The 24,947-nt window shown below is 40.0% G+C and overlaps 1 protein-coding gene across 3 annotated transcripts in view; it reads right to left on the bottom strand.

The window, feature by feature from the left end:
- Nucleotides 1–24,947, bottom strand: part of TLN2 (talin 2) — a 202,163-nt gene that overhangs the window by 28,426 nt on the left and 148,790 nt on the right. For all 3 annotated transcript variants that reach the window (XM_049812946.1, XM_049812945.1, XM_049812947.1), the window contains exons 38-50: nucleotides 24,441–24,622; nucleotides 23,252–23,384; nucleotides 21,583–21,684; nucleotides 18,671–18,841; nucleotides 16,970–17,116; nucleotides 16,027–16,128; nucleotides 14,536–14,655; nucleotides 11,824–11,970; nucleotides 10,129–10,295; nucleotides 8,493–8,676; nucleotides 6,205–6,330; nucleotides 4,538–4,654; nucleotides 2,088–2,273 (exon numbers count right to left, since the gene is read on the bottom strand). In XM_049812946.1, the coding sequence (XP_049668903.1) occupies nucleotides 2,088–2,273; nucleotides 4,538–4,654; nucleotides 6,205–6,330; nucleotides 8,493–8,676; nucleotides 10,129–10,295; nucleotides 11,824–11,970; nucleotides 14,536–14,655; nucleotides 16,027–16,128; nucleotides 16,970–17,116; nucleotides 18,671–18,841; nucleotides 21,583–21,684; nucleotides 23,252–23,384; nucleotides 24,441–24,622 (1,884 nt within the window). The remainder of the gene's footprint in view (nucleotides 1–2,087; nucleotides 2,274–4,537; nucleotides 4,655–6,204; nucleotides 6,331–8,492; nucleotides 8,677–10,128; nucleotides 10,296–11,823; nucleotides 11,971–14,535; nucleotides 14,656–16,026; nucleotides 16,129–16,969; nucleotides 17,117–18,670; nucleotides 18,842–21,582; nucleotides 21,685–23,251; nucleotides 23,385–24,440; nucleotides 24,623–24,947) is intronic.

The raw sequence follows: 24,947 nt of genomic DNA on the forward strand, positions 1-24,947 counted from the left end.
GCTCATATACACGCACTTTTGTCTTAGTCCAAAGGACATCAAAATCTGATTATTTGTCAGTGCTTAGTGTACAGACTAGCTTAATCACACCGGAAACCCCTCCAGTATTTGTCAAATGTCACAAAAACCAAGTTGCAAGGCATTGCACAGCTTTTACAGCATAGTGAGGCTAAGATTGCTAGATCCTACCGATAAAATTCAAGGGATGGGGCTTATCATGGAAATGCTATGTACAATAATCAATTTGTAGAAATTAATGGCATAAGATTTCTAAGTCTCTGAGCAAAATTTGTAGAAACAGGGTTTTCTAAATAAAGTCTGGTACAAACTGTGTATTTAAAAGATTTGTTAAATGACATAGTATACCTGGAGGCTTTTATTCCTGTTTGCTCAACAACCGCTCTTGATTTTAGGAAAGGTAGATAAGATAAAACTAGATCTTACTCCTTGTCACTGTACCATTACAGGTAAGTAAAATGATTGCCAGCCATTTTCCTTCTGTAGATTGCTTGCTTTGTGAAGGTAATTCCCTGGGAGATCATGAATGCTTTTCCAGCATCCCAGACCTCCATTATTCAGTTTGCAGGAAGTTTCATCCTATTGGCCGCTTGCAAGGCATGAACTCCTAAACCATTAAATTAACTGGGAGCAAATATAAAAAGATGAATGTTCATAATTAAATGTTCAAAATTATGTATTGGGCTGTATATTGTGTATGTGAGTGTGTTTATAACATTTTTGGAAACAGGATTCTGTTCCTGAGAATTTGCTGCCTGAAGAGATCGAAACTAAAATGTATCTGCACTAGCTACTTCCAAATGACAAAGGATGTTTAGTGCATCTCAGCATCTGAATTTGTGCCTGAATTGATTTGTCAGAATGTTGCACTCCCTTAGAAGTTTCAATTAACTGACTTGTACCTAGGACATATTAGGCTACAGTAGTTCCCATGTAAGGAGCACAGTTGTTTAATTTTCCTATGCAAATTAGAGCTGCTTTGCTTTGTTGACCTTTTGGGTTTATGAAGTGGAGAAGACAGAATCAAAATTTGAAGCATGCGAAGTGCAAGAACTGTCAGACACTGAAAATCCCATCAGAAAACTAAGTCAAAATAAGAAGTTTCATTCAATGGTTTTGTATAAATCCAGTTCTATGTTATATTAGAACTTGCACTTTTGTATGAGGATTATTTTAAAAACAAAATTAACCCTTCTACCTGGGCAGTATTAGGCTAAAATTAATCTGGGACTGATGTAGGCAGTTAGGATTTGACCAAATACTAAAAATCAGACACCTCACAGAGAGCACTGTTATTTTACTGTCATCTTCCACATATGTAAAGGCAAAAGTAAATAAATATAATTTACAGGCAAAGGCACTTTGTGTTACTACTGAAGACCAAAAGGAATGAGATCTTTATAATGCCTTTTTTTTTTTAATTTATGCCTAAATCTTTTTTATCACCAGAACAATGCCAAATGGCTTAATAGCCATTTATTTATATGACAGATACTTTCCCCCCAGTTTTGCAGGTCAGTTTTTGAAAGTTGTCTAGCGCAAGCAACTGTAGAAAACAGGGTACCAATATTATTAGTGCAAAGGCAAAACACATTTTTGAAAAGCGCAGAAGAAATTGAGCAAACCAACAGATTTGGTTAGGGGTGGAAAGGACTACTAAAAATAGACCCGAGTGATTCCCTTCACCATTCCTTTCACTCTTCCTAGAAATACTGAAATCATATTTGTGACCATAGGATTATTCATATATTCTACTACTTGCACAGATTGTTTGTCTTCCAATTTAATAGGAAACTGAAAACTGGAAATTTCTGGTCAAATAAAACTTCTCATTTTCACAAAAAGAAAATAGTCAATATTAGTGCTGTTTCTTTTTTTTTGTGCATAGCACAGAAAATCCTTTTTGAGAGAGATGTTCCCTTAAAATTATCACAGCCATTAACTTTCTCATCTGAAAAGTAGAGCATTAATATAAAGAAACTGAACAGCATTCAAGGGATTTAGAGGAACACACACACACCCCCCAAAAAAAAAAAAAATTAGTCTTAGGCAAGGAAGTGAATCTTTACCTTACAAGCTGTTAGCATGTCAGCTACTGCTTTGCGGCTCAGATTTGCTGTAGCAATCACATCCTCCTGTCTGCATGAGTTCCCAGCTGCAACAGCTTTGGCAGTTGCCATGGTGATTCCTTTCGTCATCCGGATTGATTCTTCAGGTGATGATGTCTTTTCTGGAACCTCGCTTGACTGAAACACCTAAAAGCGAAAGCAGAAGGAAAGCCTGATACCATTCAAGTCAAAGCAGAACAACCATGAGAAAGAGACAGCAACTGGAAGCTGCCTTTGAACAGCAGGAAATGAGAAACATATTCCAAGTACTTGAATATCATTCTTGCTTGTCATGAGCCTGGTCCTGATAAGCCTGCTCACCTACAGACAGCAGAAAGAAACAATAAGCTGAGGGAAGCATACAACAAAACATTAACCCATTCATCTTGCCTGCCATTTAACTACCTGGATGACAGTTTGTTAACAGACAGCTGTTCAGAGCGTTACAGGATCAAATGAATTACTATTCCTGTAATTATATTCTTTTTTCATCTGACTGCTGCTTAGGCTGGTCTACTCACATGAGATCCTTCCGCTGCAGAGGCTGGGCCCTACCAAGCCCTTGTTGATAGCACAGTGCAGGACAGCAGGAGAACATCACTAAAATATTCAAATAGCTCTTAAAAAAACAGAGGTGGAGCATTGTCTCTTATGCTATACTTAGTCTCCCTTAGGAGCCTAAAGATATAATTTTGCTGGTTGAATTGTGTGAAAATAGTTCAAATTATTGGACAGTACACATTACTCTCATGAATACTGGAATACATGAACTGCGGTAAGATGTATGTAACAAGAGCTGGGTAACCTTACTTTCATCCTGTATTTCCTTTTCCCAAGCTTTAGTCTGTATTTGCTTGCCAGTCTTTTACTGTGCAGGGGCAATTCAGAGTGCACAATTAATCAGGAGAGATTTCTTGAATACACACATTGCAGCCTAAGCAGGCTAGTGGTTACAGAACGCAAATGCCTGGACAAAAGTGAGCCTGGTCTATCCCATGCTCCCAGTTCATCAGTTTTTCACTTTCTCTCTTCAGAAATGAAAGGGATGTTAAAAAAAAAAAAAAGTCTAGTTAAGTATGTGAAGGGCATCCCTCAACGTGGCTTAGATTCAGTCCCTGGAGTTCCAAGTCAATCTTGATGCTTTTTCTTGAGCACATACGTCCCATCCTCAGTTCCTCTCTCAACTCTCTCCTAGTACTCCACTTTTCTCCTCATTAAAGAGATGAGGCCACCACCACCACAGACCCATTCCTTAGCAATGCTGACAAAAGGAAAAGGAAGAGGAGGAACATTTCAAAGAGATACCAACCAGACTGAGAAAGCACATGTGATAATGCACAGTCTTTCAATGACAGATCTGGACATGTTTTAGATCAGAGTTATGGGAAGGAATATAACTTAGTCAGGTCTTCATGAGGATACACAACAGTAATGTGCACTAGATATTCTACAGAAGTTTCCTGATCAGGTACTGAAGCAGTTTTTACCACTGCAGACTCTGTATGAATTCCCAACAACTATATACAGATTTAAAAAAATAAATAAATTAAAATATACAAGAGTTATTTCTTCATTACAACAGCATTGCTCACACAATGAAAAACAGATGTTTTATGGAGAGCACTTGATAAGGCTCTGCACTGTGCCAGTGCAGTTACAGCATAGAGAATTGCTAATCCACAGACTCTACAACAAAGTATTTTCTGCTGAAGAGTATGTCTATAGGTTTTTTATAAAAATGGCTTGTAAGTAAAGGAAGGAAAAAAAATCAGGCTTCTTCACAAATATGGAGGTATTAATTTATGTCACTGAGTAGTGTACTAGGAAAAAAAACTGCTGAAATCTGCAGCTGGAGGCTATACTTTTAGATCTTAAAGAGGAAGGAAAACAATTGTCATGGTCTAACACCTAATTTGGGAGAGAATTCCATGCTATTGTTAATTCCTGCTCAGATAGAATATCAGAGAGCAGACTATGTATCACTGGTAGTATCATTTCATAATAAAGGAAAAATAGAAACAAGATTAAACTGCAGGTGCAATATGGCTATGATGCTGAGGAGACATTACCAAAGCCACGATCAAAAAAAGTGAACAGCATTGGACTCAAAAGAATATCTGTAGTGAAAGCTTAACGTCTAAAGAACAAAGCAGCAGTTGCTTCCAGATTTGTGCATGATGGTAGCATCTCAAATCTCAAAGTGGAGACTGATAACATCTGAAAGTACATAGGCTGAAGTGGCATTATAATTGTACTTTCAGAGATGATTTGCAACAGGTGGAGAACCAAATTGCACCCAATGCACTGCAAGGCAGCAAAGCATAGCTTGAGGAGGAGTGCCTGGGCAGGCTGGTTTGAGTGCAAGAGCATACTTTCAGAAAACTGCCACATATGGCTATTTTGTTCTGTACCGTGAGTTCCTGTTTGATGTATTCAATTGTGGCCTCAAGAGCTCTTGTCCCTCGAGTAGCTTCATCTTCTACTGCTTTTACAGTCTTCAAAAGTGATGTGACATTTGTTACCATCACCTGAAGAAGAGAGAGGTGAAGACAAAAATACGTGATTCCTTCCTCCCATTTTTCAGAGACAGCAGGGTATGCAGCAAGGCACATTAAGCTAGGGAGCATTACTACTTCTAATGGAGCCTAAGAAGCTTCATGAACTGTCTTGTTATGAGACTAAATACCAGCTGTCCTGTTGACCAGTTTCTGAAAGCTCCCTGTAAGCTGCAGAAATGTAGCACAACTAACTGCACAGTGATATTATCTTAAGTGTGAGCGTTCTGGCAAAAATTGTACAAAAATTGGAAAATTCACAACGTTTCTAGGTGAGGTCTCTTACACAGATTATGTTAGTGTCTTTTCTTCTGGCACATGTTACACTGCAAGTTGGAAGAGATGTGAATTGAGGTATTTCTTTTTGAAATTTAACCAATGGATTCTCCGCAATCAGATAAAACCCCAGGTAGGCAAGCAGCCAAACACCAGCCTCAAGCCCAAATGCAGATATAGAATCAGTGTTACTGTTCCTGTTAGAAACCCAATAGTGCTGATGCAGAATAATGTAATTGTCACTATAATAACTACACCTTTCCTATACCCCAGTATGTTGAGATACAAATGACAACTACAATGAAAAACGTAGAGACAGAAAGGCCAGCTTCTTGACAATTATGACTTAAAACACAGAGAGCTCTTCACAGCAGGAATAGCCAAGAAGCCACTTTTCTTGACTAGATGGGTCATTTTCTAGTAGTGCCTCAACAGTATACTGTTATCATATGCTCTGAAAGGAAGAGAGGCACAGGTCTTACAGGTAAGCAACAGACATGAGAGTGAGAAGAGCTTCCAGCCAAGCAAGAAGCTACCATGACACTCTCATAATGTGAAAGCAGAAGTAATATCACCTAAATCTCCACATCTGGAAATATTTTGTAGACACAAAGCCATAAGGTCTTTGTGAGGCAAATGTCATAATACATCTCAGGTGCAGAGAAAATAGAGCACAAAGATATCACAGGTATAGCGTAATCTGTGTGAGTTTTGAGCTTTGGTACCTATGTACTTCCTGGAAAGATCTAGGAGGGAGGGATCAGAAATGCACAATATCCTACTGTAGAGTTATTGGAGGGGTTTTTTTCCCTTCCTTTCCTCCCCTTCTCCCCCCCCTTCCCCTAGATGCAAGGGCTAAATAAGGAGGCCGCATGCTTATCCTGAGCATGTCATTGTTTAGAATGTAAGTATTCAGGTACCATTTTACGCTGGATAAACTATACTCTGTAGTATTCTTAAAGAAGAACCTACCCTCCGATACAGGCTTGCAAAAGAAAGAGGTTTCTCTTCAGAAAAATTACAGTTCTTTCATAAAAACGCAAAAATCATCTGACAGCCTACAAAAACTGATAGCTTCATGGAAACTTGATAGTGTCTTGTTTTTCTGTATCATCCCAGGATGATAATGAAACAAAGGAAGAGATGAGATTTCAGGCAATCAGAAATTGCTGAAAACCAAGCTTCACATGTCTATCAAGCGTGATTGCACAGATACTTTCAAATAAAAAGTAAGAATAAGGTTTTACCTTGGCAGCACCTTTCAGCTGGTACATGGATGGATCGTCTGCTGGTTTGCTAGCAGCTCCTTTGGTAGCACCAATGAGATCAGAAAGGGCCTTTGCAACATCCTTGATAGCATTGATCAGGACAACCTATAGGAATGAGAAATAGCTGTAAGCGTCAGGCAAGAAACAGTAGCTTGCATGAGGGCGTAAATAGCTAAAAAAAATTAATAAAATAATCTACTACTGGTACACAAATAGTACCACCCTCCCTCTACGCCAGTAAAACACACAATATTCTAGAAAAGGAAAAGCTGTGTTGATAGCTACAGTATTTCATATAACTGGTCAGAATCCATAAAAGCAACTATTTCCTGTGAAGAAATTGAAATGCTGATTGCAGGTAGGATTTCCTTCCTCTGAGCTTCCCTTAAGGGGAGGTTTACTTTTCTCCATGTTCTTCACCCTTTGGGTGGAAGCAGGACAAGAGCAAGGAGACATATTGATCATAAGCTTACAGTCTAATGCTACAGTTATGTACCAATTCTGAAATCACTTACTGAAAGATCAAATGTACTTGCTATGGCTGGGTGTTAGATGGAGACATTCTTTCAGGGAAAAGGAAGTTGAACCTCTGTAAGAAGCTATACAGAATTAAATGCTGAATAACTTGGCTTGAAGTCAGGAAAAGTAAAATCTGGAGATATAGTCTCCTAAACCCAACCTCAAAGACAGAAGTCCTAGACAAAATACAGACACTACAACAGGCTTATTAACTATTTTAGGGTAGTATTGGAATAACTCTCTCCTCCAAATCCTTGTCCTTTGTCCTTTGCACTAGTAGAAAATCAGATGTTTTAAGTATTTTGCTGGAATTCAGAAGAGTTCATTTTAAAGAAAATGTTGAAAGATGCATGAAAAATGAGAAAGCTCGGGGAAACGAAAAAAAAAAAAAGAAAGATGTGGAACAATCTCCTCAATAACTGCATTTCTGTAGCATTATAAATATCAAGAAAACAACCTCATTCCTTCATGTTTGCAGTTCACTGTAATTTACATAGAAATGAAGTCTTTGCTTTTCCTGAAAAGTTTATTTACCTTTTGGTAGCTCAGAAGCTCTTTGACCATGGAAATAAGAAAAGAACCCGAGACAGTGGACAGACTAATGGGGTTCTCTGTTGTCCAACTGCCTACAGTGTGTGGCAACTTGCACTGTAAGACATCTGAAACTCTATCGCACCAGGTAAATTAAGTGTTGCTGCTATGGAAAAATGTTGTGACAGTATTGTGTGCTAAAGCTATTACAAGTGCTCCATTTAGGACATGATGCATCTACAATTTCAAACTGGAAATATAAAATTGCTCCAAATAATTACTTGTGCACAATAACTTTTATTCTAAGTATTGTATTCTTGGCTTTTGACATATAGAGAAAAACTACGTGTGATAAATGTTTTGCAAATGTTGCTAGTTTATGGAAATCCTGCTGTTAAAGAACAAAAAAAGAAAGTGGGAGGACCGGGGTGGGGGGGAGAGATAGAGAGAGAGGTGTGTGTGAGAGAGAGAAAAGAAAAAGGAGGAAAAGGGGGGGAAGGAGAAAGAAAAGGGGCAGGGAAAAAAAAAGCACTTCCAGCAGTATTTTCCTAGAGAGGAACATCTTGCAAGTTTAGTCCATCATACAGGTCAAGCAAAACAGATCACACATCCCTTTTGAAGCATTCTGCAAATGAGCAGGCTTTTTCAAACTAATTTGGTACCACCACAGGCACATCTGCAATATATTTGCCAACCTCCATTTCACAAAGCTCCAAACAAACAACTGAAGAAATGTTTGAGATAATCTACACTGAAGGCTGAAGTTAGTGACTTAAATGAAAACCAACTGAGATCTAGCTAGAGAATGGCAAGAGCTTGTTAGCCTACACAAGTAACACATAGTGCACACCCAGTTGTAAGCTGGGTAAGTAGCTTTAAAGTCGTGCAAGCTCTTTAAAACAAAAATGGCATGAGTCAGGGGTCCAATCTCAACTTAGTAAAAATGAGACAAATACTTTGCCAAAAGCATCCCTGCTTGAACACACTCACGAAATAAGAGCATAAAATGTTATACAAAGGCCTGTCTAGTTCCACTCAATGCTTTAACCTCTTGATTGTGTTCTAAAAAAGGAGTGATGCCAGAGTAAACCCAGGAAAGTCCCACAAGAGATGAACCCTATTGTGTTGCTTAAAAGCAGAAGTCCCACAAAGTCTTATCAATTGAAAACTGTCTCTGGTCTCTTTAAGAGTATCAGAAAAATCTTAAAACTTCTCACCTGTGTTTCAGGATCATCGGATCCCAAGCTAGCTGCTCCCAATTTTACTACCTCAGCAAGTTGAGTGATCGTGTTAGCTGACGACTGAGCTGCTTGGGCCAGTTTGTCCTGACTTGAGGCAGCACCAGAAACCAACAATTTTGTATCTTCAACTAAAGCTTTTGCTGTTTTCAGGATATTTTCTCTGTAGCAAAAAAAGAGGAAGTAGGGAAGGAAGTGGAAAAGGAGAAGAGGAAAAAAACGTGTTTTTCAATGTTATGGTGACTAACAGCTACATAAAAGAGCCGATGTAAGTCATCATGCCAGTGACCACTCATGATAATATTAAAACAGATCAGGTTACAAAGTACAGGGGTGGGGTGGGGGGAGGGAAGACAAGGTGACTATTAAAACAGCAGCATTATATTTTGGGTTAGATACAAGGCAGTTCATTAAAATGACCCCAACTTGGAAAGAAATGAGGTAGGCCAGTAGCAGAAGAGAGCGTTGCATTTTAACACTGAAACAAAATCTGGCCATGGTATGAGGAAAGTAACAGCTGTCAGACCTCCATCTTAATCAGCATATTGTAAGGAAACTAAAATAATTATTTGTGAGGAAGGCAGTAGCAAGAATGGGAAAAGGAACAGAGAATGTCACCTAGTCAGTGTTCCGTCCCATCCCGTCCGTCCGCACCCCCCCCTCCCCCCCCCCCATATATGTGTTCTGGCATGTCAGGACAACAAATCCAAAGCAAAATTTGGGTAAAAGGAGTATGCATTTCACAAATGAATCAAGTTAACTGAGAACTAGAACCATATTAATTTCTAGGCTAACATATTATGTTAATGACACCTGTATGAAAATCCCTGACTTTCAGTCTGCAGAATGGCAGCAACTTACACACCATTGCATCTTTCCTCTTTCTTGAGCAACTGGCAAGGTGGGAAATAAATGCTGGCCATGCAATTGTTGCGTAGGCCAACTAGGCTGCGAAGCAGTAAGTCAGTGTCTTGGCTGTGAAGCCCTGGGTTTTACTGCAAAGGAAGTAACAGTCAGATGCTGTGCATCTCTTAACATGATGAAAAATGCAGTGGAATTATTTTGTGGCAGATGCTACTTGAAGGGAAAATGGGCTTATCTCTGCCAAAGGGGAAGATGCATGGCATAGCTGTGCTGTTTCCATCACTGCTGTCCACAGCAGCATTAACCATAAGCATGATTTAGCAAGACAAACAGCCAGACAGTCAGGAACAGCTGTTAGAAAAAAGTATATAGAAGATTCCTCTTCAATGTCACAGACAGCTAATTTTCATTACTGGAGTAGCAGCACATGGTAGTCTATGCAATAAGACAGCTTGAATAAAACCAGAAAAAGCCAAAATAGTGCTACAGTTGCAGTCTTCTGTTGGAAGTGCACTCGGCAGATGTTATCCCACTTTTTAAGATTGTTTCCTCACAGAAATAACCAAAGTGAAGTTTCCCATCTGCTATCAATATCCCAATTGTCCTATTTCTCTTCTCACTTCACTACCTGATTCAATTTCATTCATGGGAATCTAGAAAGGTAAAAATTCATCTCCACATGCCAGTCGCTTCTGCCAGTTCCACTGTTCCCCTGTGCACGCGCTCCTCCATCTTTTTCAGTTACACTGACCTGTGGTCTGCAAAGGATTCATTGTTCTCAGCATTAAGTGTTCCAGCAGTAGCAAACATGATAGTGGTGTCTAGATCTGCAATTATTCCAGACACGGCACTAGCTGCAGTAATACAGGCTTGCGTGCCTTTGTTTCCTGCTTGAAGGGCAGATAAAACTAAGGAGACCTGGAAACAACATAAAGCAACAAGGCGGTCATCAAAAGAAAGCCTCATTATGGGACATTAAGGGAGCTCTTTAACATGACTGGAATCAACAATGAAAATTCATTCTGCAGTGTCACTTTGCAAACTTTAATAAAGCTCTCCTTCCCCTTTCCCTTATTTGCTCTCTTCGTGCAGTAGTCATTGTGATGACTAAAGATTGTCTCAAATTAAAGGGAACTTCAGCTAAGAAGTCCACTTTTCAGAATGAAGCAATCTGTTCATCATAGGATGAAGCACATAACTTAAAACTTCCTTGAAATACAGTCAGGGGTAATATAGTGAACTTCCACCAGAATAAATGTCAGAACCAAGAGCTACTGCTTTTTGCCCAACATGTGCAGATAAACACCAGCCTTAAGTACCTCAGGAGTCATGTACAGTACACTGATATGAACTTTAACATCAGAGAAATAGGAAGTATAGACTCTGTGAATCCAGATGCTAAATAATGTTATATTTATAAAAAATTATAGAAAGATAATATATGGCTTTATAAGTAGCAACATTTTTGATCACTACAAAAAAAAATATCTACAGATCTCCATTTAATCCAATTAACATTGTACTTACAAAGCTCCACAGCTGGGATGCTGCTCTCATGCCATCATATGGTCCTAAATTCTGCTTTTGCAAGAAAGGATCCACATCTGGGGATATGTATGGGGGACTGACTTCTAACAGTACAGTTCTTCCCGAGGTTCTGTTCAGATTCAAAGTTGTCCCCTAACAGGTTGTCCCTGTGATTCATTATTGCTCTCCTTATCAGATTTAACTTTTCTTACAAGATACCATCTACCCCTACCTAAATTTGCAATTGCTGACACTCTTGGGGCACGACACAGTGGAAAATTTGTACAGTTGAGAGCACACTAACACAGGCGGAACAAGCGATGTTTGGTGAAATCTAAAAGTAACTGACATCTGACTCAATGTTTGCACCCAACAAAAGGAGAGAAAGGCTGTCAAAAAAGTTCAGCAAAGCCGAGCTACGCAGGCCATCTGTTTGAAGTGGATGTTTCCGAAGACCAAGAAGCCCCAGACAATTTGAAGATGCAGTTCTAAGTGCATTAGCCTGGTCCAGTCTTAAAAGGGAAGGATGTTGCTATATGAAATCATGTATCATTGACCAACCTCATCTCAGTAACTGTGGCCATCCACATGGACTTAGTATTTCCAAGGGAGCACCTCATAAGGCACAAGCCCCATCTCATGTCTTAGGGATTAGTTTTGGACCAGTCTTCCTCTGGTATGAGGCTGAAGTTTTATTACAAGACATGAGCAAGGGCTAATCATGTGCTACTCCAGCACATAAACTGCACTGAACACTTGAAAGAAAAGTAAGAACTTGGTGTAATTCAGCCAATATTGTACTATAATGGAAAATATAAAAAAAATAAATAAATTTCTGATCCCAAACAATTTGACTGGTTTACTCCCTGAGAAATCTCGGCAGACAAACACCGTGGGGCAGCACAGAGTGATGTCTTACCTTTTCCGTGACAGCACGAGCACATTCTATCAACTCCCTTTTGGTGTAGCTGTCTGTAGGACAAATCTGGAGAGCTCCAGCTTTTTGTACAAGAAAGATACAGCCGTGGCCAAGTTCTTGCACCCGAGTCCTGATCTGGAACCCTATCTAGATGGTAAAGGAAGTACAGGGAAAAAGGAAGCAAGAGCAAAGTGAATGAATAAATGTCATGCTGGTACATTGTGTCAACACAAATGGAAACATGGTCACTCTGGTGAATCTTTGTTACCAATATTCCGCTCATCACTACACTCTTCAGAGATCAGAAAAAAAGGACAGAAGTAATACCATATACTCATGTAGCACAACCCTATGAAAGGCTTACTGATGAAACAGGAGCACTAGTGAACTGGACCCCAGGAAAGAGAAGGCATAAGGCATGTACCCAAGTCAAGTGTACATAATTCAAGCACACACAACTTCACCACCTTTGAATAACACTACTTCATCTCCCAGAACTGCACCGTCAACATGAGCTGTATTCCAGGTATGTACAATAAGTAAAAAGTGCATATTTACTCTGCACTGCTGAAACTGGGTCAAAAAGTATGTGACTCTGATTATGCAAGATTCGAAAACAAACTGAGTCTCAACTGTCCAGAACTGACCATGTACATGCGGAGCACTGAAATGTGGAAAATCTTGCCCTCACCGCTTCTGATTTATTAATAATCCTACAGCATAAACTGTGCAATCTCTGTTTAGACCTGCATGTACTGAGGCATAGAGGTGTGTATTTGGATTAATAAGTAAGCAGGAATCACAGCCATTAGAATCACAAATGGAATTATTTCAACTTCAGGCAGAAAGTAACATGCAGAAACGGTAATTCAATTTAACAATATCAAGCCGAATGCAAGCCGTTTTTCACGTAACTACTGAGTGTGAAAAGCTCAAGTAGTCTATCAGCTGTGGAAAGTAATTACAAAGTAAAAAACTCTTTGAAGGTCTTTTATCTAGATAATCTGATACATCTGATGATAGTGAGATACCCCCTTACCCCATCTTGACAAAGATTGTGCTCCATAACCAGAAGCACACAATGAGAAGAGAGAAGTGAAAGGATTTCTGTAATTGTGCTCAGAGAATATGCAGCAACTACTCTAACAGGTTAATGCGACTGAGGCAAATAGTCCATGTTCCTCTGTTAGCATGAGGCGTGTAAGACTGCATGGGGAACCCACTTCTACTGCATCGTATTCCAGCTCTGAGGTATGAAAGATGTCCCGTCAGCAAAAGATGCTTGTGCTCCTACTGGTTGCCTGCATCTCACTTTCAGGACAGGAAGTTATACTTGAAATCGCTTACAGACAAGATAAGAAAGCATATATATAATTGCAATTCATCAAAATGTATAAGATCAAAGGAAAGCTGTACAGTAAATAATTAAGAGTTTTCTTTGTATTTGTAAGTTGTCTGTAAGCAAAAGCCCCAAGTAATATAGGAGGTTCTGTCCTGGCCTATGAAATTGTCCACTATTATCACAAGCTGTTTTTTTCTGAAGCTGGACTGAGGTTTTGACAAAAGGTTTCTGTTCTTTCACTGGATAATTCTTAAAACAAAGCTTGTAGCATAAAAAGCCACACTTATGAAGTAAAATGTTATGTCTTCTGCATAGTCCCTGAGTGCTGTTAAAAATCTGCCAATTCATAGCACTCCTAGGAGAGAACTTGTTCTGTAGACAATTCACATGTATCAAGAGCAATGGGATGGCTGAAAAGAAACAGAAGTGAAGCTGGTTTGAAGTTCTGAATGTTCACTAAAACATTTTGTAGTAAATCCTAATTCTTATTGTTATATACCCATGCACATGAGAAGTGGTAAAACTGAGGTGTGTTACCAGTAAATACGTACTCTGTAGTACTATGTGCAGCTCTGCCCTAACCTGTGAAGGCATACTGAATAGAGACTATATTTAGAGGAGGGAAAGGTTGATATCAAAGACAAAAATAGATATCTCTCCACAAACCGCAAGAAAGAAACAGTACTAACAACACAAAAACGTAAATAACTGTTGATATTCTAAGAGTTCACAGCATTTTGAAAAGACATACAATTTCACTATGCTCATCGGTTCCTTTCCATCCAATGGAAACAAACTCAGTAGAGTTTTTGTACAGCTGCATATAGTTTGTGTCTTAAGTCTCTTTTAGCAAAAATAGAAGTAGATCGTAAGAGAGACACATCTGTATAGCCCAAGTATGCCTATAATATTGACTCTGTTCACGTCACTGTTTCAATCAAGCGAGAGTAGGCTAAATGAAATTCTTCTGGGAACAGATGTGCTGTCCTGTCCCACATTTCACGTGTAAGTGGGCCAGAGGTAGCACATCTGTTTGCCTATCAGACAGCACAGATAGTATAGACAGTGCTTGCATGCAGAAGTGGCTAACAAAGCAAAGGCAGTGGAAACACATTCACTGCATCCATTTTAGAATCATCGCAAAGACATTTGAAAGAAAACACATTACCCAACAGTTTGAAACCTATTATCTGTTTGATCATACAAGGGATGTGTCACATTTGGCAATGGCTGCATGCGTGTTGCTGCAACCAAGCAAGGTGAATACCCCTTGTCACTTCACTCTGTAGTTATTGTATTCTCTACAGTAAAAGAATACCCATGTTGGTGCCACCGTGTAAAGAGAATAAAGAGGTCTAAAAACTGCAGACCTCCTCTGGTTCTGCTGTAGCTGCAGCCATTCGGCCCTGGAGAGCCAAATGCCCATAGTCATTGGTCATTTGTGATGCAAGTCCTCCCAACTCTTCCGGGTTAGTAACCGACTTAGTCATCTGAAAAAAGAACACAGGCAAGAGAAAAAGAAAAATGACAGGCATGAGAATAATTTGTTAATACACTCCAGCTTAGAAGCACACTCTTTTGTTTGGCCACACTGATGAAACAGGTAAACTGCTTGCCATGTAAGGGACCTGTCCTCCAGCAAGAATTCCATGAGGAAACCCAAGCAAACATGCTTTATTAGAGTCATGGTAACCAGGCACTCGCAGAACATACGGAGTAATCAAAGAACAGCAGTTAGACCTGGTAATTCACTCTTTGACATGGCAGGGTGACGGGCCAGGTACACAGTTACTTGGACTGGGTGAGGAAGCAGGTTTGTGTGTCGCAGCCACCTTATTTTGTCCAAGGTGAGCTAGCTTACATCAGTCTCAGCTGGTGTGGCATGGGAGTATGAAAACAGAAAAAAATCTGAGGACCAATGCAATGTGTCTAAGATACGGGAAGAGGACCAAGAAGAAATAGGTAGGACTATGCAGAATGCCTCGGTAGAACATCAGTATAAATAGCTGAATCTCTCTTTAGAAAAAGCCTACCTTTTAACAGAGATATTTCTTCTGTCTCCAATTTATGTTAGTAAAAGCCATGGAATTCCATCCTTGGGGCAGAACTAGTTTTAGACAAATTTATACTGTTTGCCAATAAGCTGCAATGTCGTAGATAGCAGAATCATCAACTTGTCTTGACTGCCACAGCAATCAACTTTGTAAAAATCCTGTCTGCAGCATACATAAATAGTTCCCTTGCCTCTCAAAAACAAACAAGCAATGGAAGTACTTTTCAAAAGGCGTACATATAATGGGTAAGCATTACTGTGAAACATGAGTTCAAATCTCGATTCAACTAGTGTCCTTTTTTCTTTTGTTAAACCCAGGTGAATCACAGAAATGCAAGCAAAGAACAATTTGAGATGTTGATCTGCATTCATTCATAAGTATTACGGGGGTCTGAAAACATTGACGTTATTTCACAGGCTAAATGAAACAGTAAATGTGAAAGGGTAACCTGAAGTCATCAATAAATGTAAGGTGATATTTCAGTGACAATTAAACAGACTGATGAAAAAGTATGTGGGTGAAATGTTTTCCTTTTACTTCTCATAGAAAGTGAGCCAAATAAGTTTCTGTGGAGAAGAGCCACAACACAATTGAGCACTCCTCCTGTAGAGGGCCACCCATACAATTGCGCCTCTAAAATCCAAGAGTTAAATTGACAAAATCATCACTTCTCTTGTTCCGTTACCCCTACAGAGATAAGGTTATTGAATATCAGCATTATAAAGAGTTTCACAACACTGTGCAAATCATTCCATGTTCCTTATGTAAGCAGAAGAGTTTGTACTTAGTTCTAACCAAATATCTTACCATTTCCTGTGCTGTTACAGCAATGGCTTTAGAATATTTCACCACAGTGGTCTGATAGTCAACAAATGTTCCCTTGGGATCTGGAGGTGTACCTTCATCCAGCTGCAAGAAAGAGGGGAAAAATACAGCAGAAATAAGAGGTCATAACCAATGAGCACGCTTTACACCATGAAAATCTATTATATATTCATTTTTATAATCTCTCTCTCAAAATATGCAAGTGAAGACAGTGCATTACGGTGTACAGAGAAGCTCAGAAAAGATTTTAGTCCATGTTATGAGCATGGAAGATGCAGGGAATTTACAGTGCAGAGTTCTCAAGTGCAAGGTCAAACCACCCGTAGTTCTCAGCTAATGTAGAAAGGAACGTACAACAGTTATGAAACAAAATGTTCCTGCAAGAAAATAATGTAATATTCCTTTACATGGTAAGGGCTTCAATCCTGCACACCTTTAACTTAAGCTAGGAAAAGACAATTATTTGGATTGAACTTATTTACATTTTGCAACTATACATTTTCAGTAGAACACATTACAAAGCATAGCAGAACACTTCAGGCTTTGACATCATCTTCTCTGAAAGTAGTTTGCTTCAAGATTGGCTTGCTGATCATTTAGGAGACTAACATAAAAGATAAGCAGGAAAAGGAAATAAAAATAAAAGGCCAGTTGACCTAAGATCACAGTTAAATACCAGCATGTCACTGAATAAAAATATTTTGTAGTAATTCTACCAACAACCATGTAGGTTGTTGACGCGAGCACTATCACCCACATCAGTTTGATTTCACAATCTGCAAATCAAAGAATCTTCAGGTTTCCTGTCATAGCATCAGTTACCAACCACCACTGAAGTGATTCAGCAGCAGCTCTTCCAACCCCCTACAATGTGGATCAGCTTTCAAGTGCAAAACAAAAAAGGGGTCTGGATTTCTATGCTCACCTTGCTCATTGCCTCTGCTATCGAGTCCACCATACCTCCAACCATGCCTACTTCACTTGCAGCTTCATTTAAGGTAACCATGATATCATCCACAGCCTCTTTCATCAGTTGAGCAGCCTCAGTGATTGCATCGTGAGTATGGGATGCCTTGAAGAGAGAAAATGAGAAAGAGATCATCAGAGAGCATTCTGTGCACGAATCAGCATGTGAGTCAAAAGCATAATTAACGAAGACATTACAATAACGCCTCTGAAAATCCCCTTTCAAGTCAAAGATGAGAAACTAAATCTAACAGCAATGTTGACAGAAGAAATCTTGCTTAGACAAGAAAACACAATGTCATATAGGAATTGCTTAGAAAAGCAACAGGACCTTTTCTGGAAATAATGATGAAAATGACTTGTACATAATAGAAGCAACAAAGATAAGGGAAGGCAAAAATAACACCAGAGAGTGAAACAGTCTACTGCTGCACTAAAAGAAAACGTTCAAAAAGACACATGTAGACATATGAACAACAAGAGAAAATGCCTGCCATATAAAGGAAGAAAAAAATATCACGATCATATAGTATCACCAAAAAAGAGTGTAACAAAAAACACTCCTCAAGAATTACTTCACGTTTTTCTAAAGCAGTCAATAAAACCAAATACCAAACCCAAAAAATTCTCTATCATCAATCAAAAATGTACTTCAAAAGAACGCTTGGATATTCATGAAAAACTCATAAAAGAAAAGAAACACAACTCAAACCCTAGAGTAAACACAATTTAAAAAAAAAGAGAGAGAGAAAGAAAACAGGTGTGAAAACAAGCAGGGCTTGCAAACGCCTCAGAGAAAGGTGTGGGAAATGCGCCAGAGAAAAAGCATCCTGTGACACTGGCTGTGTAATACAAGCGTGCGAAGCGCACCAGAGAAAAAAGCATCGCACAACACCACCTGAGTATAGAGGTGTGGGAAGCGCATCGAAGTGTTGCATGACATCGCCTGTATAAAAAGTGTTGCACACCAGCACCCCTCAGAGAAAGGCAAGCCCTAAAAGAAGCAGCGCGTGACAGCATGAGAAAGGCATGGGAAGCGTGCCGTAAAACGACAGGAGCACCCCTATGGGCACGGTACCACTGGAGGAGGCTGTAACATACGTGTATGTCTGGCAGGGGATGTACCCAGTTGTGCAGTTTTTGAATGGCATTGGCAGGACCATGCATGGCTGGCCACCCGCTGGGTGAAGGCATGAGGTCCGGGAGGTCATGCATGCTCCTTATGCTGTCAGGTGGCTTGTGGGATAGTGCGTGGTTCCACGTGGAGTTCAGTGGCAGAAAGCAGGCACTGTCCTTTCTTCCAGGTGGCATGGGGCGTCCCCCACAAGCATCAGGCCCAGCAGGCTGCCACCCATTGGGCCATGTAGCCTATAGGCCTTGTCTTTTAACCGGTTGATTTCTGTAGTAGTGCATAGATATTTGCTGTCAGACCCTGACTTTGCATCCCTTGTCAGGATGCTGTGAGCCAGGCTGGAATCCTGTCTTCAACAAGTGTTTCTACTCTCTGACGAGAATTGTCAGGAGAGCTGTCAACAGCATGTACACCACAAATGTATCCCCGAACTGTGCAGTAGGTAGGTGCTGTTTCTTCTGCCCCACCTGCCCTCTCTCTCCCCTTGCCCATCTCCAACAATCCCTTAGTTACACAGAGCAACTGTACCTTGGGGTTTCCTCCCCCTTCTTTGGCGGCGTACAGCATCTGTAAGGCAGATTCTGCTAGCGTCTTGCTCTGGTCTAACACGGTCATCTGTTGCTGATGATCTAATGTCTTGGATGCCACACCAACTGCAGCTAAAACCAAGGGTTCAAAGTAACTTGCCAGCTGCGTTACCTAAGAAAGCCAGAACAACCACAAAAAGCCATTAAGCCTGTTTCTCAGGCATAACTGAGAGGAACCATATTCCCCAATTACCATCCAGCCATGGGTTAGCTCAAGTAGCACACTGTCCTAGTGATTCTGTGCTGTACAGCGTTTAGTTTAGTTTGTATTATGTGCCCGTGTGATTCTGTCTCCCCTCATCTTCAAATTCCCTGGTAAAGGCTTTTGTCTCCTCCCTCAGATGCACATGGTTCCTTGAAGTCAGATGAAATCGTTTTCAGAACTATCATGGGAGCCACACACTACTTAGAAGCATCCATGACAAGTGTCTCCTCCATGCAAGAGAGGAATTTCTCAACCTTCATTGTGGGACCACACTGTTCACCTCAGGGACTGCTTGTATTCGCAATCTTTGCTCCCTAACCTCTGAAGCCCTCTTCATCAGATTCCAGTGTAGACCTGACAGTTCTCTGCTGTGTAAGACATCAGAGTGGGCACAAGTGCTAACATTACCTCCAGACACGGTCCATCACTCCTGATGTATGAACACTTCCCTAAGACAGCCACGTGGCCCAATCCTGCAGTGTTTCTTGCTGTGAAAAAGGAGACTAGTGATGAAGTGGCTGGTATAGGCCAATAGGAATAGGCGTACTACAAAGACAGCATACCAAGCACGCTGCATTTTTCCTTCAGTTAATTACTTGGGCTCAATACAGTGTTTGGAATACCTGAAGACACAGTTCTGCTAGCAGCTTCCATTGCTGTATTTTAGTCTTCATAAACATGTGGAGTCAGTCTCTCTGTTTTCCTGTTTCTGATCTGATTTACACTTGTTCTGAGGAAACATCTGCTTTTGGCTATACATGTATTCTAAGAAAATAAGCAAATATTTTTATATGAATGAATATTTTTTACCTGTCTACCTGTCATCTGACACATCTTCTGCAAAACCACAACAGTGCTTGGTTCCTGTCAGAAGTCCATGAGACTTTGCTTTTACAGTTTTTACTGGATGCAAAAACCTGTACTGCTTTGGGCCGCTTACTCCACAGAACATACACAAATAGCCCACTGCGGCACCATCTGGTACACCTGAAGCCTCAGAAGTTCCAGTATGTGTAGGTTCGCTGGGGCTATAAGCAGCTTTCAAAGGCCAGCATGGGGAAGAAAAATAGCAGTACTTCATGCACAGATATTGAAAGGTTTACTCCATCTAAATGACTGTGGATAGCTAAGAGCCAATAAAATTTTAAGACTTAGTCAGACTTCTTTTTCTATTTTGTTTCTCAGAGGATTAAAGCAAAAAAAAAAAAAAAATCACTAATAGGAATGATTTCACAAATATAAGGTCTTTTAGACTGTGTCAAAATAAACAGCAAGAACAGTTTCTTCTGCATTCAGCAGGAAAAACAGGCTCAAGAGAAGTGCTGGTGACTTTGGCCAACATTTACCTAACAAGCAGGAGGAGAAATGTGACTCCCTAACTACCTATATTTTAGCAATCCTAATTTGTTGTGCACCTCAAAGGGCTAGGTAATCTGAGAATCAAAACTGCAGATAGTTGAGATGTTATGAAATATTTGATGGTTATCCAAAGCTAAAAGGAGCTACTTGGGTACAACTCTGGAAGAGCTCTCACACTAAGGAAGTGATTCATTTCCAGTATTAAATGCACAGACACAGAAAACTTCTATTTATTTTTCTCTCAAGAATATATTGTAGGATGAGGAATTACTGTCTGAGAAACTACTAAAATCTTGTAATAACCACAGTAAATAATGCACACTTCTGGTACACATGTTGTAATGTTTCATTTTTGGACGAAGATCTAATAAGCACAACTTCTACCATACTTACACTCAACAGTGACATGTTTACACAACACTTACAATAGAACGCAAGATTGTTGTAAGCTTTTCTTCCCTCCTAACCCCTAAAAATTTGCAGCAGGGGCTGAAACTCAGGGTAGTTCAAAATCACTAATTTTTTCCTAATACAGCTAACACCCCCTCTATAATCAATGGAGACAGAGCACCTTGCTCGAAAGGTGCAAAGTCGGCACATCACACTCCTCCTTTGAAACCTTAGTCTAAACCTCCCTCGCCTCAGACTACAGAAGCTGCTTCAGGAGGTGGGCCTCCACAGGCCAGAGGTAGCCTCTGTGCATATCGCACACTTCCCTCCTCGCTTCATCATGAGCTGGCCAGAGAATGGAGTAGCACGCTTTATGCAAGGACCTCAAATCAGGATAGGATCTGACAAACCTTTGCAGACTTCTTCAACTGGCCAAATTCTGCTATATATACATATTCAAACTGTAACTCTGTGACCTGCCGAATGAGCCTGGAGTGTGATGGACCCCAGGTCCTGCAGTCATCTTTAATACAGCACAAGAGCCAGAAGAACCTACACATATGTACAGCTGCTGGCTGCAACAGCCAGAGGTAGTGAGACCTATAACGTAGCACTCTGCCCTTCCATCTTTGCTTTTCTTTCCCCTTTCTTCATTTGTCCTTCCTCTGCAAACCTGCCTCCTCACCAAAAACCTCAATGAAAATATCTTTCCTATGGCCCAAAATTTTAACAGGTTTATTTGGTCTCAGCTCCAAGTATTTGGAAATCCCAGATCTTTCCTCCCTTCCACATGCTTTCTTCTGCTCTTTTGTAGGAAGTGAAAAAACTACTAAATCACGGTCTCCCCTAATATCCACCTGTCCAAGATTTCAAATACCTTCATAACGGTAGGACAGTACCTTGTGCCCAAGCTGAGCTGCCTCTCCCCGAGCTGCAGTTGCTATGGGATCAATGAGGTGGCCAATTTCCTGGACGACTGATGTCAACTGCTCCTGTAGAGCCTAATAAAAGACAAATTGTCAGTTACTATCACAGCTGTTCTTTTATCAAATTGTACCATACCATAACTATCACCCTCAGACCAAGTGGCACACTCAGAACACTGTTCGAATGACCCACTACAGTAGGATGGAGAAATCCACAATGTCAGCTTTCTTTACGTACTTGCTCATTTCTTCTCCTTTACCCTCTTTCAACAAGAATCCTGAGATAGGCCTACTGCTCTTTAGAATTATATGGCAAGTCTGGGGAAAGAGGGGGGAAGATGGCTCCCTCCTACTCCAGCTGATGGTAGCAAACTTGGAAGTAGGTGTCCTTCCTCCTTGCAATGTGACAACATCCCCCCGCCCAACTATTCTTGCTCTGCCAAAGATTTAGTATCACTGCACCAATCAGAGAAACCAGCAGGAGCTCTGATTTAAATATGAAGAAACATTCTTCAAAGCAGACAATACAGCACAAGAGCAAAAAGCTCTGCTGTAGACTTTGAAGCTAGCAGGAGAAATTCACCAATAAGGAAAGACAATGGAAAAATATGACATCTCTGAGGGACAAAGATGAGGACTGACCACCTGAATACCATCTGTGGGACAAGAGCATAAGAAAAGCATATTACTGGGCTTGTCGAGACATAAATACTGGCTTTCAATTCAGAGGCACTAAATGTCTTGGCAGTCACCAGGATTTAGCTCATTCTCATGAAAGGCAAAAGAAAATAAATACTATTTTTGCACTTGGTTACATTCCGAAACTGCTTTATATGTAACTGCCGTTTTCAGTAATGTCTATTTCAGTTTGACATGGTGTCCAAGATGACTTAATCATTTAAATAGAAAAGAATTATATCTATAACATATTTCCTTTAATAACTTCTTTTGTATAGCTTCATTTAGTCCAAGATGTTTCTAGTATGCAGCATTACAGTGCAAAGAAACCACTAGAATATACAAATGGATATGTAATTTCAGGAAGCAAAAAAAGACACTAAATACCAAGCTGAGAATCTGATCATGAGTTGCTGACTATTTGTAGGCAGCCTGGCATGACAGCCCTTCCTCAATGAGATAAAAGCTGAAATAGGACAGGATTGGTCTATGTTACTGTGGAGGGTGTGGAAGTAAGTTTTTTTACATATCAACATCAGCTCCAGATTTCACTTGTTTAATGACAAAATAGGCATTAATAAAAATGACATTGACATTTACATCACTGGACTTCTAGTAATAGATTAGTTTCAGAAACATCCCAGCTTCCACACAGCAAGGCACCAGAGAAACACTATCAGTTGGCCATGTCAGCCCAGGAAGTCAGAGTAATATATGGGTGGTGGTTAAAAATAACCATTTTCAACCCTACTTCTGCCTGGTGATTCTAGTACCTTTCCAGAAGCAATATACTTTGGCCAGTGCATGATTTTGCCTAGAAGGATTCCAGTAAGAATACTTCTCTCCTCACTGGTAGTAGATTGTGCCAAGCACTCAGCTCCAAATCTTCAAACAGAAAGAAAAGCAGCAGGGTAAGTGAGGCTGCTCAGCATTACTCTCTTTGTTCCTATGCTATCTGCCTTACCTCAACTGAGATGTCATCCCTGGTGGCCAGACTCTGACTGACAGCTGCAAGGGAGGCCTGCTCAATGTCTCTGATGCATCTGTTGATCCCATCAATGGAGAAATCACATTCTCGCTGGCCTGGGGCCTTGTCCCTGAAAGACAGAGATAGTAAACTGAACATGGTGGGAAGGAGGTAGGCTCTTTCATGAATGCCCACAAGCATACTTCATTACCTAACAATATATAAAGCACATGGGAGGAGAGCAACAAGGACAAAAGTTAGCCTTGTTCTACCTACAGGATTTTGATATACATACTTTGCACACTTTCATACACAACACATCTCGCTCCTCTCAGTGATTAGACAGAAAAAATATTGCTGCTTCAGAAGAAAAGTGCAAATTCAACCTCCTTAGGATGGCCAGACTAGCCCAATAATGAGGGTCAACATGAAAATGCAACAGACACCAGGAAAAAATACTCATGTTTCTGCACAGTGTGATCGACTGTCTCAGAAAACAATTCCCTAGGTATTAGGTGTTGCATTCAGTCCCAAGTATCTTTTAACGAAGGTTAGTTTCCGAGTACTTTGTCCTGACGTGCGGTTTTCTATTTCAGTACAGTTATTATCAAAGATCAACAAAACTGTACACACCCCTTAGTTCACTGTTTTCATACCAGTTTGATTTAATCAATATTAAGAGGTTAAGTATAGAACTACACTTTAAAATTTTCATTAAGAAAAGGACAGACAGGTTTAATCCAAAAAATAAAGAACATTCACTTCTTGCTACAGCATTCTTGCAACTAAACAGAGAACTCTATAGGAAACAATAGATAGCAAAGGTAATTTATACACTGTCTGACCCATCTTTAAAAAAGCTGTTTTCCACATACTACATGTTGGTACATGATCTGGATGGAGGTAATATCAGCTACTTTTTTTTTATTCTACAGCATTCTCAATCTCATTTACCTTAAACTGAATTGGAGATGGAACCAGGGAAGGAGAACAGAATACAAACACAGAACAACCCTATGCTGCAGAGTGCTGCAGTCATGAGTTATGATTAAACACCCAGTGTAACTGGGGAGATATTGTGCATCACAGAATAAATAATCTCTTAGTGAAAAATACCACAGTGCTAATGGCCATATGGTATTAGTCTTTATGAACAGCTGCTCAATTGTTACTACAAAAGACATACCTGATAGAGGTGATAAGGCTCTTGATAGAATCTGAGACAGTATGGGAATGCCCTGCAAGTACAGACCATGTAGGAGGGTCTTTTGGATTGATAGCCAGAGAACGAGCAGTTTTGATCAATAAAGATGAACTCTCCAACATTGTTTTAGCAGAAACTAGAATTGGTTCCTGTGCTCGTGATCCCTGTAGTCAGAAAGGTACAAGCACACAAAGAACATTCAAATAATTACTTGAGTTCATCCACACTTTCTGCTCCTAAAAATATATTTAATTAACAGCATTAAAATGGCATTATCATTTCTTGTATCATACTATTATATACACGGATAGTCAACATGGAAATAGTACTAAAATCACAGCAGTCCAACTGTTTTCTTTATAACATACTTAAGAAACACTTCCAAGTTTAGAAAGGCACCATCCAGCTGAGAAACAGGAGAAAACAATGACACTTGTTTAATCATAGACGACAGAGATATCATTGAAAATAAACTTTATTTGTCACAAA

The sequence above is a fragment of the Accipiter gentilis genome, chromosome 10, assembly GCF_929443795.1.
Source record: "Accipiter gentilis chromosome 10, bAccGen1.1, whole genome shotgun sequence".
Lineage (NCBI taxonomy): Eukaryota > Metazoa > Chordata > Aves > Accipitriformes > Accipitridae > Astur > Astur gentilis.